Source organism: Hetaerina americana, unplaced genomic scaffold (genome assembly GCF_022747635.1).
Source record: "Hetaerina americana unplaced genomic scaffold, ioHetAmer1.1.p SCAF_54, whole genome shotgun sequence".
NCBI classification, from domain to species: domain Eukaryota; kingdom Metazoa; phylum Arthropoda; class Insecta; order Odonata; family Calopterygidae; genus Hetaerina; species Hetaerina americana.
This window is the reverse complement of record NW_027287139.1, coordinates 1,812,309-1,830,678: the sequence shown is the minus strand read 5'-3', so window position 1 is coordinate 1,830,678 and position 18,370 is coordinate 1,812,309. Positions and strand designations below refer to the sequence as shown.

Here is an 18,370-nt window from a genome sequence, read left to right as displayed (position 1 = left end):
AGGGCTTCATAACGCAAGTCGAAGTGTGTTTTTTGTTAATTTCACGTTTCCCCGGAAGGATAAATCTCGTGGGCCAAATGAAAGACTGATTTGGAAATTAGTTTTCCGACGCGTAGTAACGAACCTTAGACTCAACGTGGGCGCCCAGAATATCAACCAAAATGTTCAAAACGTTGACTTATTAATCGGTCCATTTATCTTAAGAATACCCCGAGGGAAACTACATTTCGCGTTCCACCCACATCCCACACTTGGCTCACTGACTTTCGATGATCAAATAATTGGCATTTTCCACTGGTTAAGACATTTATTGCCGACCAAGTTTCAATGTACCACATCATATTCAGGTGCAGACTGGGTGCAAGTGCCATCTTATGACATGAACTTTCATCCGGTTGGAAATCCAGGGGGGTATTTTGGCTCACGGATGAATGTGCATACTTAAGACTCATTCTGCACCGGAAGAAAACGTGGTCAATCGAATGGTGAACCCTCTCTTCCCAGCTTCTGCCATCCGCGGTCCCACAATGGGTTCCGGGCTAACAGTTCGTTCTGCTCGCGTTCGTGCACGCTCTCGAGGGCACGGAGCGACCAGCGGATCAGAACCTTCGCTGAGAACCGGGTGTGCCATGGAAACAAAATGGAGTTCTAAACAGATTTTAGACCCGAGATGTGTCGAGGGGGTCGAGTTTAGAAATCGCTCTGATTTTTTGTCTAAGTTGGCTACTGCGGATTTTATTCCGTCCCTTTTTGCAGTTCAAACCACGGGTCACTCTAAATGACTAAACATATAAAGAGAACTGGTTTCAAAACTGTTTCTTAATTTCATGTAAATTCTGTTTGCATTACCGGTTTCAATGAGTCAGTAAGTTGGCGTGAACCTGCTGAACACAGCCGTGAGCACGATAACATTCGTCGACGGCATTCTTAATTTTCATAGAATTTGTGGATTTGGAGACGCTTCATCAATAATAAGACAGTTTTCAGTTTTGGAATACAAAAAGCATTCTTTTTCCGAGTTTTTCATATCGTTCAATGTACATATGAAGAAACAACTGATAAACAGCTAACAAATTATGCTGGGTGGTGCCCTCCAGGAATCTTTCCTCCGATTATCGCTGAACGACTTGTGGTAACGGTGGTAGTACTATTGCTGCAAAAAGAAAGATGGTTTAAGAAGGAGCTTGTAGAGAATTCGCAATTTCGCAAAGAAATCCCATGGGAAATCCAGTGCTAAGAACCGAGACGTGATAAGGAATAAATGACGCGTGAAATCCCGTACCCGCGAGGTTTTCAGTTTTCGTAAATATTTATGGGAGCATGTCCAGCATGCAACAAGCGACTGCGTTCAAAATATAGCCATCGATTGTATTCCGATTCATGAATGAGATGAGAGCGCGGCTTGAGACGGAAGAATGTGAGGGCGCAACCCTTGAGGCGCCGTGTGGTCGTTCGCCGTCGTCGTATGATATGCTTCTCAAAGCATTTCAATTCATCGACGACTGTCTCCTTGGCCTTCTTAGCATCCCCTCCATTCTGAGGCCTCCGGCCATCCCATCCCCACCAGCGGTGGACCCGAGGGCCACTCAAGTGTCTAGACCCATTCCCGATTTTATTTACAAATCAGCTAGTCCGGAAAACAAAATATTATAATTACTACTTTTTATCGCGATCAGTTGCGTTCGCGAGAGAGAGATCTTTTACACAATTCCGAAGGAAAATATGAAGAAATACATCCTTTGGTCTAGAATTGAGTTACAGAAAGGTGGCGCCATTTACAAATCGTATTGTTCTCACGGGTACACAAAGAATAACAGAGCGACATGTGATAGCAAATGGCTATTTTGTTGGAGTATGTTGACTATGTTGCCGACCCCGAGATTCCGCCTTCGCCTCGTTAGGTGCGTTCCTAGAACCGAACCTCCATCCACAAGACACTCAGGCCGCTGCATTGGAGCGTAAGTGATCAATAATGACTAATATTTCAATGACAACATCATAATTGTATCTTGAGGAGTTATTTGCTGGCATTAAGAACCACTGGATTTACCCAATCTTTCTAGTCACAATTCATTAGATGAATTTGTTTCTTTGTGTGTGTGTGTGCATATATACTATATATGTACACAAACATACATACGTATTGTAAGAAAGTCTTGCGGAAGTGAATAATAGTTTAAAAAGAAAAGCGAGATAGCGCTAGCGAAAAAAAAACGCAGAGAACACAAGTTCACGTCAGTTCCTTCTCTCCCCAAGTGGTTTGGCCACCGAAAATTCTGAATACGTGTGAGTTTCAATTGTATGTGTTTCTCTGTGTTTTTGTTCGCTAGCGCTATCTCGCTTCTCCGTTTAAATTAAAAAAAAATATATATATATATATATACACACACATATATATATACACACACATATATAATATATATATAAACCATAAACACAGTAATCAACCTGAGGGTCGGTTTGGTAGGTGATGGTAGAGTTCACCCAGTACTAAGTCCTATACGGCGTGTGAAATTCACACATCAGGGTAGGGGGGCCAGTCCTTTTCCCTGTGCCGGTTATGGTTTCCCAGGAAGATCTGGTACCCGAAAAATCACGTAGCTTGGGTGGAGCTGCAGGTGCCCAGAGTTCCTTACCCGGGAATCGATCCCGGGACCCCCCGGTCAGTAGTCCAAAGCTCGACCCCCTGGACTATCGCGACCCATATATATATATATATATATATATATATATATATATGCGTGAGATATATATACAAATATATCTCACGCATCAACCACCATCAGTGATCAACCCGAAGGTAGGTTTGATAGAAGAGGATAGAGCTCATCCAACGGCGTTTGAAATTCACACATCAGCAGTTTCTTTCCTTTTGCAGGCTTCAGTTTTCAAGGTAATCTCGTACCCGAAAAATCACACAGCTCAGGGGAAGCTGAGGGGGCCTAGGAGTCACCGGGAATCGAATCCGGGCCCTCCAGGGAATAGCCCAGCGCTCTATCCACTGACTACCGCGTCCCTATACTATTCGCGTATAGGTTAAATTCAGTTATTAATTCATCGCGAGGGATTGTATGGCTAACATTTAGGCCACATAAACCTAAAAAGTATCATCTTAAACACAGAGTTACAGCGATCGGTATACGCACGGCTAATATGAGCCTAACACTTAATCATGTCCCTGTCAATATATCCTTCACCCGGCCGCAAACCTCATTCTCTTGTAGTGATACTTGATACCTATGAGACCCACAAGAAGCAGTCAAGCTGAATGAACCTCAATAAAAAATCAAAACATCGCTTACTTCCCACAACCCTCCGGCGGCCCATTTCTATTGGGAATCGGCAGTGTAGGAATGCATTGGGTTGATAAAAAAACTTCATGAAACACATTTATTTAACCAAGGCCGCCCTGAAGCTTCGGGTGACAAATGTTTTTTGTGCGGGGCCCTTGACTTTCGTTAATTAATGCTTAATTCATGGGATTCACTGAATAATGCCAGATTGTCGATGATTTAAGCATAATGGGTAGCTTAAAGGGGCCTACATATTTGTTTAGTGTGCAGTCTGTGAACATGACCATTCGTTCTTATGTCCAGGGGAGGCGTGGTCCCAAGACCAGTTCGCATCTGCGCCCAGGAGGAGTATGTTTTTGATGCAACAATTAAACTAAAACTTGTAATTGGGGAATTATCGATCGATGTGAACATCTTTTAATCACGATTAAAATTATCTCCTTGGAACAAAATTGAAATAATAGCAAATTTTGATATGGATAGGCAGTCTTCATCGTTCATTACAAAGTGGTTATACTGAGGCTGACAATTTCTTTGCAAATAGTCGTTTCGTTTCATTCATATTCGCAAAATATTATTTAAATATTTTCAAATATGTAAAATTTACGAACAGGAAATGAAATAACATTTTATTTGACGAATGACTTTCAGAAAATGCCTCCATCGTATTATTAATCCTTTTTAAGGCTTTCAGAAATTTAAGAGAGTCGCGCAAATAACGTGGAAATTCATTTTCATGTATTCAAAAGTTCCCGGCTTGTCTCAAAGAATGACTCCTGTTAACACCAATGATGATGGGATTGAATTAGACTCGCTGGCCGCTAAACGCGCGCTGCTGTGATAACATAAATGCTCGAGTTTAACAAGGTCAAACGATTGTACCCACTTATTTTCATTGTGATATTTTATCTAAATGACCTTGCCCGTGTTGGTTCGACCCACACACCGCCGTGGATACGTGTGGTCATAATTTGGAGCGCGCGGCCATCCCGAAACGTCGAAGCATGTCCTAAATATTTCACGCATACTAATGTTTCTTTTTTGTACAATAACACGTTACTTGTGCACTAAAAATATTATTATTTTTTACTAAAATCATTGGCAGAGAATTAATGAAAGAAATAACAACAAAAAAATAAACAGCCACTTGTAATAAGCAGTTAGTGTATAACCTGCCCCACGTGAACATTTACGTAAGCAGCAGTGTAACAAAACCGGCACCATTTCGAAGCTTTAGTAGGTCACGTTCGGAGGTATTACCCCTGGGGGAGATAGAATCTCGCGCTCAGTAGTCTGTGTTTTCTTCGAGTGGGTTTTTTTTACGTTTCACGACAGATTGGTTGAAATAAAAGTCCTCTTCAAAAGGAATTATCCTAGAAAAATCAAACGATTGAGTGAAAATCTTGCCGAGATCCGATTGAAGAAAGAAATCATTTGTTTGTTTTTTTCCACGAGAGTCGAGTTTGAACGATCCCTTCCGAGGATATGGGTCTTACACAGAAAAATGGTTGCGGGAATCACTTCCGGCGGGAGCATGGATAACATTTCCAGAGAATAGAAGAGCGTCGATCGCTGGTGCAGACGGTAGCAACACCTGCTCGACTGCGGGTCAGGTTGTGAAGGGAGGGAAGCGAGGAGGAAACTCTCGCAGTCCCCCGCCCTCACGCCCCCACCTCCCTCCCCTCCCTCCTCCGCCTCCCCTCCGCCACACTCGGCGCTGGTTGTCTCGCTTTGGTGGACAGATTCGGGCAAGCGGCATTGCGGCAGGAGCGAGGCAGCGAGGAGCGCGCTCCATCGAAACCTTTCGTTGTGGCTGGCTGGCTTGTGTTTTTCCGGAGCGCGATCTCGGGAACTCTCTCGCGCATTCGTCGTCAATCCAACGTTCCGCGTCGTAAGTGAGACTGATAGATTCATCACGTGACGGGAAGCACTGTCACAAGGTCAGTATCATGTACAGCTTCCACTGGCATCATAAACCACCGTTAATTTACGTTAGCGGGTTAATGCGAGTGGTTGTGCATCAGAATGGTTTCTAATTCCATCGATCGTGCACATGATGACATTCGACTTCATGTTATTCGCGTGATCCAAGAATACGAGGCAAATAAGGCATAGTTTGCCTTTTCGTTCGTTCGTATTTTCGTGGGAACGAGTGAATCTCGTTTCTTGAAGATGATTGGAGCTGACTAAACTGAGCCTGTGGAGTTATTATAATCTTCGTTCGACACTCCCTGTCATCAAATTTTACATGTACTTATGACAGTCTCGAATGGGTGTTGCCACTGGAAACGTCGATAGCACAGGATACGCGTCCAATTTCGTTCTCTCTCTAACTTCTGCGCGGAAACTTCAGCTGAATTTTAAGTGGCTCTCACTCCCGTTTCTCCTTATTGGTAAGCAACAATTGTGCTCATGCTGGCGACGTTTCAAATTATTTTGCCGAGTAAGCCCGCATCGGTGTTATTTTTTGTCTTCCCAGCGATCTCTCCCAGCTTAGCTCGAACAGAGGGAGCTCTCTGTACGAGACGTGTTGTTTGGCTTGCGGTTCGACGTCTCGACTCCTGCGTGCTTCCCTTGTGACTGTGGATTCCTTAGATAATACTAAATAGTGGCCTGAACATGTACGCTAATCTGAGAGCACTCTCTTATCTACTGTAAACGTTGAGGAGTTTCCTGGAATCACCCCGAGGGTCACCGTCCTCTATTACGGTAGCTATTGCATTCGCACTGACCCTTACTCGGACAGTTTTGACCAAAGTCATTAATTGCACGATTCACTTAAAGGCCTGACTCATTTCCGTTTCTATTCAACTGGATTCGTTCTCTACTCATGAAATGTTTGTGGTTGAAAACGGCGAAACCTGTGATAGCATTCATCGTCCGTTCGGTAGGATCTCCATTTTCGAAAGGTGAATTTTCTATTTATTTCCCTTTCACTTTCTACAAATCCTCCGAAGGGCTCTCGGTGAGGCCCACTCCCCCCTAGAATGTGCCGCCCTTCCAGTGCCTACGGTAGATGAATGCCCCGCCCTTACCCGTCAGTCTCTCAAAAAAAGATCACTTAAGCCTTTTTAAAGAGCATAGGCAACATTTAATAAGCACGTCTGCAGGATGGCCGAAGTGCCCCAGTGGCACGGCTAATCGATGGAATTTTAAACATAACGGTATTCTTCTGCGAGATCGGCTAGTCAGGCTTGCATTATTCACTTTGGTTGCTAGGTAGAAGTCTCCTTTTTTTATTAAGTGTGGCGATGTGGAAAGCATGAGTGCTATCTCTCAATTTAGCCTCCACTAGCGAGTTACGAAGAAGGTGAGAGGGACTGAGTGGTGAGAAGCGATCGAGCGGGAACTCCCAAGGTTATGAGCGGCACCGAGACGGAGGAGCCAGCTCAGAAGCGTGAGAGCGTTCGTTACAGGGAAGAACATTGCTTACAGGTGCGTATGGACTCGGAGGGAGATGGGTGGGGGAGGGAAGGATATCTTCGGTGACCCACTTGGCTTCACTTTCGCCTGCCGTGCACATCAAGTGAAAAGGGTTCCCACCCTTAGCATTACGATATTATTAGGGATTTTCCTAAGCCCGTTTTCGCCCGTAAGCCGCCCAATGCGCTATTTTGGAAAGACTCGCTCGTTCACACGCACCGAGTCGTCAGACAGCGGATTTTCATGGTCGGGAAATCCGGGTGCGAGGAGTGAAAGTATTGTGTAACTAATTAAATTTTTTCCCTTCTAATCGCTTGTCATTTTCCTCCCACAAACCTTAGCGAAAGTAGGTCTATTCGCTCTCTTTCCCCGCTGCACTCAGGCCCGTGCAACTGTAAATCCGCGACGCAGTGTGGAAGGGCCGCGTGCGGAAATAGGGGAGTAAGCTCTAGAGAGAAAAAAATTGAATATTTCGCCCAAACTGCCTTAAACTTCCGTTAAATAGCAGGCATCACTGTACGCAAGACCGAGTCACTTGGTCGGGGTGGGTAAACACTGCCTTTTCTTTCGCAGGAGGAGGGGGGATACAGTCACACGAGCTGCAGGTGGCGGCACGGCGTATTGATCCTCGCACCGAATTGCTGGCGCGATGAGTGGTGGGCAGAGCGAAGCCGCGAGGCGCCGTGGCTCTCTGTGGCGCACGGGTGCTGTCGCGCTGCGGCGGTAGGCGCAGGACGAGGGGAGGGAGAAGGCGGCGGGCGGCTGATGCGGGAACTGCAGCGGGAGGAATGCGGTGGAAGCGAGGCTCCCGGGCGCTCCTCCGGCTGCCGTGTGCTTGGCTGCTGCTGCTCTTGCCCCTGGCGGCGGCCGCCGGGCTTGGTGAGGAGGTCGCGACGACCCCGGGGCACCATCGCCATGGCGCGGACGTTCCCGTGGGACCCTCCGAGAGCGGCGGAAGCGAGGGTGGGCGGGAGGAGCCCCAGAGGACGGCGAGGCGTTTGGATGAAGACGAGGAGTCGCGCATCCTGTGGAGGGGGTGGTTGCTGGTGGACGAGGCGCCCACGCGGCGGAAGGCCCACATCACCCCCAAGTCTGTTTTCATCGCGCCGATGATCAGGGGGGAGGGTAATCGAGGGATTCCGGCCTGCGCCGAGGGTTACCGCTCGGACGCCATGGGGCGATGCCACAAAGTGGTGCGGGTGAACCAAGCGGCGCATTTGGACTTCCTACTCCAGCGGTTGAACGCCCTCTACCGAGAGCCATCGCCGTCGTCAGCCCCGGCGGTTCCGCAGAGCGACGCTGGAGAGAAGGGCCCTCTTCTGGTGACCATACCATTGGCCACCAATCCTCCCCAGAACGAGGAGTCGGAGGAGGAGGGCGACGAAGTGGATTTAGTGGTCGTGGTGGAGGCGAGCATGCAGAAGGATGCGCCAGGGGGCGTGCCCTCGAGGCTGGGCTTGTTTGGTGAGGAGCAGCAGGTGGCGGCGGAGAGCCAGGAGGACGTAGTGGTGCGAGAGGAAACGAGATCCCCGTCGGACAACCCCGAGGAAGATGCTGAGGACGAGTTGTTGGGCGCCGCAGACCTGGAGAGGAATGCAACCGGTGTGATTGTAGGTGACCACAGTGGTGATTTTGTGAAGGAAAATGGCAAGAAAATATCGGCCGCACAGCTAGAGACCCATGCGGAGTTGAGCATAGAACCAGTGATTCAAATCGATTCGGGTAATTCAACCGAAGAAAGTACCGTGCGTAGGGAAGTTTCGCACGCTGGCAGTGTTGGACAGTTATCGAACGATAGTCCCCTTGATAAACTCAACGAGACAGTCGCATTTGTCGCCCCTGAGAGTAATGTAAACGACACCAACGCTGAGAGAACCACTGATGTTCATTTTGTGAGCAGCCACATTTACGAAACCACATTCATCGCCAACTATGCCACGACTGAGTCGAGCGTTGACAAAGTGACAGAGTTGCCTGAAGTTCTGCACAAACAAAATCTGGAAATTGCTCCCGATGGAAACATTTCCGGCAACAAAACTGAAGAAATGAAGATGGAATCCCAGAAAAGGGTCGTATTTCCTGGCCGAGTCGAGGAAAGGGTGAGGTTCCCCGACGCGGAAGAGCGAAGGTCACCGTCGTACCCCCAGTATCCCAGCACTACTCCTTCGCCCGAGGGCCACTGGGCTACCCATCCGCAGCCCCAAAAGCCAACCAGTCGTCCGTGGGGGGTGTGGAATCGTCCAATGCTGCTGAAATTCTGGACTCAGATGCCCCTGGTTAGGGAACCCACTCATAGTCCAGACAGTGTAACCAAAGGAGCATTGCCTACCGCATCTGATGAAGACACTTCTTCACTTGTGAAGCCGGGGGAAAGTTGGTCATTGTCAAGTCACAGTGATGCACAGAGTAAAGTTCATCATGGAGGACCCTATCAGAGACGACCTTTGATATATTATCAAGAAATGTCGCCAAGGGATCTTGCTTCGGTTTCTCGAGTTTTTGACAGGGTGCGACATTTTTAAAGTTTTGGATAAATGTGTATAATTGAGTCAGCCAGTGGAAAGGGTTTGCATTTGTTTAAAGTTGATTTTTACTTTATGTGCATGTGTGAATTTAGTGAGAATATTTAAGTATGAGAGATTTATTGTCAGTGATTTAGTAGTTCATCAGGCTATGTATAATGAATGTGATATTCTTTGAAATAGAACAACATACCTCTATCATTTCGGTTACTCGAAATTAAAACAAAAGTTAAATGGAAAGCATGTCAGTGAAACATAGTGAATTGAACATGTGATGAAGTGTCATTCCATCATAAACTCAAAAAAAAGAACAAAGGCGTTTAAAATATAAGTAGATTGGGAGTACTGTATTTACTCAGGTGAGTGTGAAAATTTAATTACAATTGAATTGCTAACTCTAGCAACTCCATTAATATGGAATTTTTGTGCATAGCTTCTCTACATGTGTTGTCGAACAGCATAAAATTATTTTTGCTCCCAAAGCAAAAATTATTCAAGTTCCTCGATAGGTATTTATTTGGGAATTGTACATTTTATATTAGCTTATACGTATAATTATTTTATTTTGTACAAATGTCCTTTAAGATTCATATTAAAAGCTATTTTAAGAAGAAACTTAATTAGAGTAGTTACTTAAAATTATACCACTAAATCACGTGCTCATTTAAACCCTGTGAACATTCATTTTCATGAGATTACTTACCTTTGAGCCCACAAAATAGAGGAAATGGCCTCTTTTTCACTTGCAGTGCTCCGAGCGACTAAATTATCCTTATAAAAATATTAAGTTATGCATTAATACTGCTTCATTCTACTTATCATGAAAATACTGACTGAGTTGCCGTCATCGGATTATGGGAAAGCTACCAGTTAGGAAATTCTGGGTTTGAAGAATGCCTTTAGTATTTGTGCTGCACTATCAAGTAATGGTTACTTAATACGCTCATGGTATGATAAGACTGGTCATTTGAGAACCCATAAAAGTCACAATTTATGCAATTCCTCGGAAAAATATTTTTGACGTACAATGCATTATAATTGTCATTGGACATTATTCCAACCATTCTCATGAAAGCAAGCTCAACATGCAATCACTCATGTGGTTGACCTAGGACTTGTTTTGCAAACAATTCAGGCATGATAAAATGTTTCTCTTATGTACACTTAAATTGCCATGACTTACTTCTCATTGTTCATTGTTGGCCTTCCCCTTTCAACCATCTCCATGTTTCCTCAAATTATGGCCTCGGGTGAGGCATGTCTTATGCCTCAGGATGTGTTCAATCGATGCCCAACTTCTTTTAACTTTCCTTAGCGGGCTTCTTCCTCTTCGCTCGCTCTTTGGAGTACCTCTTTGTAGACTCCATGCATGACGTTTACCAAAAATCGCTTTCTTATGTCCTAAACTAACACTATTTGACCTTGGCAGTTGCTTCTTCAGATAGGAAGCCTTCTTTGCCATTCCTAATCTGCTCATTCATTATGTCCCCCTTCCTTCACTGGTGATCCTGCTTCCTAAATAGCAAAACTCTTCCACTTGTTCTAACGTATCTTTCCATAGTCTTACTTGGAGAATATCTTCCCTAGTTTGACTGCAGGCCATTACCTTAGTCTCAATCTTGTTTATCTTGAGGTAGTACCTTTTCATCCCCTCCTCCACGCTCACTAGTATCCTCATAGGGCTTCTCTGCTAGTATGGCCATGTCATCCGCAAATCGCTGCATAACTACCCTTATCCTAGAAGTCATATGCCACCTCTTTATCTTTTCATTGATCTCGTTATATGAATTTTCAACATACGCATGCAACAACCTTGCCTTGCTACTTTCATTATTTTAGTCTTCTTTGATGTCACCACATCCAATCCCTGCTGCCTGTTCTCTATGTAGACAGTGTGTCAGTCTCCCATCGATGTAGTTCATTCCAACATCCTATAGGATACATAACATACTCTTCCGACATTGTTTAAGACTTTCTTCAGGTCGAGGAATCACTTAAACTGATTGTTACTGACATTTTCATATTTTTCTGCCTTTCTCTTTTGTAATATGGGGATGATCACATTCTTCTTAAAGTCAAATGGTATTTTCACTCTGTATACATACCACATATTAGGTTTTACTTTGGTGTGAAAATCTCTTTTCCTGAATTTTTTATTATTTCTGAGGATATATAACTAATCCCTCAAGATGTATTTGTCTATGTCATCATTGTCAACAATTCTCTTCTTCCTGGATTCTTTCTATTGTGTTTTCCTTTTCTTTAGTAAAACTTCTCCTAAAGATCTTTCCATTTTCACTTTGTATTCGAATAAACTCATATTTATCGAAAAGAGAATATATATATATTTTCGGGGACTGTGAGACACCATTTCAAATATATATATGTATACTTTTGAAATGGTGTCTCACAGTCCTCTAATTCACGTCATGTTTCTGTTCTTCCAAGGTATGCTGCACTTCTTTATCCGCAAGATCTTCATCCACTCTTCTGTTTCTTCTCACTTTTCAGCTCTATTCATTTCACAGCTTTCTCTAACATTTCTGTTCTTTCTCAGTCCTCAAGTTTTTATACTTATTTCTCTCTCCTATTAGGTCCAGTTCTTTGCCTTCGATCCATGGTTTCCTGTAGTTTTCTTAGCAGCTTCTCTAAATCCAATCCTCGTTTCTAGCAATTTCTCTGCAGTCTATCCTTGACTTAAATCTATCTGCCAATGAGTCTTCAATTTTTAATTTGACTTCTTAAATTTAAGATTGCATCTCTTTACCACTCCATTGTAGTCACTGTTGATATCTAGCCTTTGATAGTTTTTGCAGTCCTTAATTTGATTCCTAAATCTCTGCTTCATGAGTATAAGTGGATGTGTTGATAAATATATTCTCTTATCTATCTGCTGGTATCCTCCATGCTTATCTCCTGGGAGGATATGTTTGCTACCTCTGACTTGTCCACAGAATTTTAAAAGCCTGTCCTTCTTTCATTTTGTTTCCATACAATATCTCTTTCTATTTTTTTCCTTCTTGTCTTCTTCAACAATTTCATCCCATTCGCCAAGTATAATTTCATTGTCTCCTGTTTGTACATTATTTATTACCACTGCGATATCATCATACACCTCAACTTTGTCATGTACATAGTCATTGCTGGCCTGCAACCTTATGCCATTATGGTATCTGTAGGTTTCTTGCTGTAGTCACCATAATGAATGTTTTACTTGTGTTGTGGGAAGCACTTCCCACTCGTGGGACAATTTCACAATATTATGTTCACTCCTGTATTTTCATTCGTGAGAGTCAGGGTGAATAATTCCCCAGCTACTGCTCCAAAAGTCTCCTCCTTGGAGCTATTTCATTTCACTTATATATCTAAGATGTAAAACTCCATTCCATGCATCTCATCCTTGGTGTTTTCCAGCCTCCCACATGCCTGGAGTAATTGAGCATTCCAAGTTCCAATTCTAAATTGATAAACGCATTTTTGCCTGATGTACTCTCTCAAGTAGTCCTCACCTGAAGATTAGAATGGGTGTCTAGTTTGCCTTCAGAATATTTCGCTCAAGAGAACTCCAAATCCATTATTTAAATTAATGAGAAGAAAATAGCATTAGTGAGCTGCTCCTCTGTAGGATGGCAGTGAGTGTGTTGGTTTCCTGTTGGATTTCACATCACAGTGCTGATGCAGCCATTAAAGTAGTTTTCACCATGCCTGCAGTGAGAGGAGTACAAGTCACAGTACTGACCACTGTGGTCTCTACCTTTGGTCATGGAAAGGAGACCTGCTGCCCGCTCCTCTGGGTGATCAGATGCCTATGGCTGAGGAAATCCTTTTGCCATTGAATTATGAACAAGGATATGGGGAAAGGAATACATTGATGTAATTTGCTTGCAGTGTTAATTCTCTGAAAATTACAATTTTATAAATGGGAAAGCTTGGTGTAATACCCTTGCCAAACCAGCCCACAGATTGTAAATTTTATTTGCATGGGGCCAGATTTCATGTTTTTAGAATGTTTCCTGTGGATGGGTATGTCTTCAGTGTGGTATGTTTATTTGCAGTAACTATCACTATGCACTGATACAGGATCCACTGGCATCCAATGATAGTGGGAGACTTTTAAAACATATTAACGATTGGGAAAAATAGGCAACTGGGGGTGTGTTGAGCCAGTACATGTCTGCACTTTAAAGAGCTAACAATTACCCACTTGAGTCACAGACTTCATTACAATGCCACCTCAGTGTGAGCATTAATCCAAGACCTCAAGTGAGGAACTCTTTAAAACAGTTGGTCTGAGTCCCAGGGAAAAATATTTAGGATCATTGCCATCCACCATTTCTACGTGGATATTGACTTGGTAATCTGAAATTGTGGCACCTACCGCCTCCAACCTACATGGCACAGTTCTACCTTGTGTTGTAATGCAGTATATTGGTCCTAAAGTAACATCTTGACCTATTTGAACTCCCTTTTGGAAAAATATCCCCTTAACATAATTAGTACTAAAATTGATCCTCTTTTCAGTCAATATCTTGGTCACCTTAGCATCCAAAAAGTGAACTTTTGCGATACTTAATTTTGGGCTCATAAATGTCTACCGTGGACAAAGTTTTGAGGTTCATCAATTGCCATTCACCAATAATTTTTTTTTCAAATAAGATTCTTATGATAGCTGTACCACTCTGGCAAAAACTGGAAGCAATGTTTATTGTTTCATAATAAAAAGTGATTAAGTTCACATGAAATATTTTTTTTGTTTTAAGCTTCATTTCACATCTTCCTTTCACAATAGGCTTACTTTGCTTCATCTTCAATTTTAAGAAAGATTTCCACCATGGATATTAATGGAGTGAATCCTTGTTGCACATTTGTAACTAAATCTACGAATACTGGGTATAAATAACACTGAATGAAATTATTACTACTTGTACTCTTCAATCAATGAGATTTGATTACTATGACATCAAAAATAGAACTGAAATTTTAGGGAAAAAAGATATTAATTTTTGCAAAATTCCTTTGTAATTTTAGCCACCGTATACTGGGGTAGGGAACCTGATAAGGGCCTTGTGAACATTTTTCCTAAAATATTTTCAAATAGTGACATTCCACCCGAAGGAGTGAATGCTGGCTTAACTAATGATATGGAAATATTTGGGGTAGTTTCTCCTTTCTCACTTCAGAACAGAAAAAATTCATAGTTATGTGGTTATATCATATTACAAGCATTAAAAAAAGATTCGAATGAAAGAAAGAAATGCTTTGCCATAACATCAAACAAAATACCAGTCCCCAGTCAACTCGAGTCACTAGTGTTGGTTGAATTGGCACAATTATACAGAGCTAGAAAAATTCCTCTTTGAATGAGCAAATACACTGAACTACATCATCATTCCTCAATACATTGTCATAATATAATCTTTAGTTACTGTCTAATTACATTGTGTGTACCTCTTAAATTACTTTGTGAGATTTAATTTTTAAATGTAGATTTTATATTGTTTTGTTTCCAGAGAGTGGATCACTGCATAATGTTGATGACCTAATTATTTCTGTGCTATTTAGTCCTCTGAAAACAAAAAAATAATTCTGCATGCATGTTAACACCATGCTATGCTCATTGCTAGAAGGGATAAATCCAGACAAAAATGGCGGGTGAAATAAGGGTCAATAGTGTGTGCACTGAAAAGGATGCCTTCTAGACACCCTTGTATTAGTGGGTAGTGAGGCTGTGACTGGTGTAACTAAATGTGATTCACTGCAGATGTTGAGTGTGTTTGATGGTTTACATATTAGGAGCCTTCTGAATAAATCAAACTATAACCTGATTGAGTCATATGATCATAAGGGTAATCTAATCATACACACAATCTTTAATGGTTCACAACAGAAGGTAATGGAAAATTTGTATGGTACATGCACAAAATAACTATTGCCTTTGACTAATAAGTGATAGGATTTTGACAATTAATTTGATCACTCCTTTAATTAATTATCAAAATCCTTGGTGTATCACACAGACAGTGAAAAAACCAATAAAACTTGAATCCACAAATATCTTGACATTTTTTAAATGTCAATAAAGAAGAAGTAGTTGTGTACATGGTACACACATAAGAGCATTGGCCTCTATTTAGGGAAACATTTGTTCTATTTATGTAGCAAAGATCATAATAATAGCCAAGATAATCATGGGTTGTACTCGCTATTGATTTTTGTAAACATCAATGTAATACTATATAAATGACTCTCATTACTATTGGTGTCCAAACTATATTCCTGAAAATCATACTTTACCCTTGAATGTAGCTATCAATATTAGAATATCAGTCGGGGTAAGGCAAGGCACATTGCATCCAAATTTCTAGCCAGATTTTAAAGAGAAATTTGACTGCTACCAGCACAATGTTTTAAATTAAGAATTTTATTGTAAAACTGTTGGAAATATCTGTTGTCATTCCATTTGTTGCAGATGAATTGAAAATGTATGTAATAAAATCACTTAACTTCCTGGAATGAAGAGTGAGATGGGATCTCAGCAGTCAGGAGTAGACAGCTGGGCTACTCCCCTGAAGGCCTTGGTTCGATTCCTGGGAATGCCTCTGGGCACCGTCAGCTAAACCCAAACTGTGCTTTTTTGGTGTTAGGTCTTCCTGGGAAACCATTGGCTGCTGCTGTGTGCATTTCAAATGCTATTTGGTTTAGGAGGAGGTGAGCTCTACCAACTAGCATACCGACCTTTGGGTTTGGGTCTCATTTCAAAATTACCCATAATACTTTTATACGTAATGATCCCCTTATGTTTGTGTGAACATAACCTTGAGTCAGCTAGGTCAGCTTAATGAATAATGAGCTTAATGACACAGCGATGAATTGCAAAAAATTCAGTGTGACTCACAGATTACTCTTGTGCAATTGACATTACCACAGCCATCAGAATATGTTTAAACCCTACCTCTCCCCTCTTCCTAACACTGCCCTTTCTGACACTCTCACCCTTGCAGTTTGAAGCATAAACAAGTCATGGATAATACTCCAATCCTTCCAATCTATTGCTATTTTCTGCAATGTATTAATTAGTTTTCCCTATTTACTCGATCAAATGACATGTTGAAATTACATAACAGGCAAATACGTCTCGATTGTATTATATATTCTTATTAGTTATCTCATTACTGCAATGGCATCATGCGTGCCTCTCCCCTTTCTGAACCCAATCTAATCTTAAAAGCTTATTGTTCAATAGTCTGCACGTATGGCTGCATTTCCTTTTATTGAAATTTAAGCAGCACCGATCTGATGAAATCTTTTGGCCTAATTCCTATGTCAAAAAAAGCTACAAATAAGCCCATTACCAGCTCTTAGCACTAGGCTGTCTTAAACCCCCAAGTAGTTCTGAGGGATGATATCTATTCTTACAGCTGTATTTTATTTCAATTCCCTTAATGCTCTATTGTCTTGCAATCAAATATGCCTGGATCTTGGCTATCCCCACCTACATCATATTCTCTTCATATGTCTAAACTTTTTGGCCTAATATCTTCTTCATACAGACACATTATGCATTCTTCCAACCTCTCCTAACTTTTTCTGGGTTCAAATAATTTTTCTGCCATACTTCTGATAGAGAGCATAGATTTCCCCCCTCCCCCTCACTTCCTGATAGTACTTTCACCCTCCAGTCCAGCACACCCATATCAACCACCTTCCATGAATACATATCCTTGCACCTCATCCTCCACCATGCTTCTTTCACCCTATTAGTTTCCCCTCTTTTATTTATGTAACTCTGTTTCTTTCATCCTAATTCTGTTTACATTCTTTCATTTCCTTCCCTCATCTATCTTCTTAATCATCTCATGTGTTATCTATGGTTTCCCAATCATTTTTCTATTTACTCGTCCAATAATTTCTTTAATGACCAAGATGTCTACTTTACTTGATCCTCAATTGTACTAAATTATTATCTTAAACCACATCAGCTCCTTAGTATTTGTGCAAATGAATTATGGTATCCCTGTTATTGTGCCTAACCATAAAAAGTATAGCAATTTATATGACTTTCAATTTATTGGTTTCTTGGATGTTTTATTACTATGTTGCATCTCTTTCCATGATGTTAACAGGAGCTGGTGATATTCCAAGTGCTCAAACAGTGCATGATAAGTTCATACTGATGATGAAAGCAGAAAGAGAAGTTATTTTTAAATTTAATTAAAAGACATACGGGAAGCCCTTTACTATGGACTATGGTCCATTTACTATGGACTATGGACATGAAACTATGGACAGGAAGGGACAATGCAGCTTCATTTTTTTTACTATGAAAATAAATAAGGCAATGATGTTGCTGCTATTTTAGCAGGGTATGGGCACACATGAGAGAGAGCATATGGAAAAACCTGCTCTACAACTATTTTAGAAACTGAAAAAATATGGAATTTGTTTAGATAATGGCATGGCCATGGTATCATGTTCCGTTAGATGTACAGTAAAATGCCTCCAAAATCTGAAAAACTTCCTCTCCCATTTGTACTTCTTGTGGAGTACTGGGCACAAAGTCATGATATGATTAGGATAGCAGTTGTGTGAGCTACTGTGGTGACTGTAGCAACATTTGCATTCCTGAACACAAAAAAGAAAGAATATGTATAGGAAATATTTGGATACAAGTACCCGGGTCAGATTATTTCATTATTCTGTACGTCCTTGTATTAATAAGAGGGCCTCCATGATATGAACTCGTACACTGTGCAACTGACCATCATCTTGATATTGAAGCTCCAGCAGAAAATAAAATAATACGTAGATGGTGCAAGCAATCTAGTTTTAATTCAATGTAATAATTGCAGTAATATTTGTGAAGGAAACTGTGTAACAGAGTTCATTTGATGAAGGAATTAAGAGGTCTTATCCATTGCCGACCCCAGTGGCGGTGGGGTAAAGTCCTCGTCTGCCATTCCAAAGGTTGCGGGTTCGATTCCCGCCTGGGTGGCTATTCCTCCGCCTAGGGCTTGGGTGTTTGTAAATGTGACCATTGTTAATAATCCAATGTAAAGGCCAAGATGTGGTGTTTTTGGACTAATGCTAAATAAATAAAATATATTCATATCCTTCATGGAGAACTAGATAAAA

At 41.8% G+C, this 18,370-nt stretch overlaps 1 protein-coding gene across 4 annotated transcripts in view; it reads left to right on the top strand.

Annotated features, from left to right (window-relative positions):
- The window catches only part of LOC139694773 (uncharacterized), a 31,438-nt gene extending 21,594 nt beyond the window's left edge, over positions 1 to 9,844 (top strand). Inside the window, exons 1-2 of one of the 4 annotated variants that reach the window (XM_071593289.1) lie at positions 5,030 to 5,233; positions 7,290 to 9,844. In XM_071593289.1, coding sequence (XP_071449390.1) covers positions 7,505 to 9,238 — 1,734 coding nt within the window. In that variant the 5' untranslated portion in view covers positions 5,030 to 5,233; positions 7,290 to 7,504 and the 3' untranslated portion in view covers positions 9,239 to 9,844. Of the gene's footprint in view, positions 1 to 5,029; positions 5,234 to 5,339; positions 5,687 to 5,984; positions 6,003 to 7,289 lie in introns of those variants that run through there. The other 3 variants (XM_071593290.1, XM_071593292.1, XM_071593291.1) reach the window with 3 other exon arrangements.
- Positions 9,845 to 18,370: the final 8,526 nt, after the last annotated feature.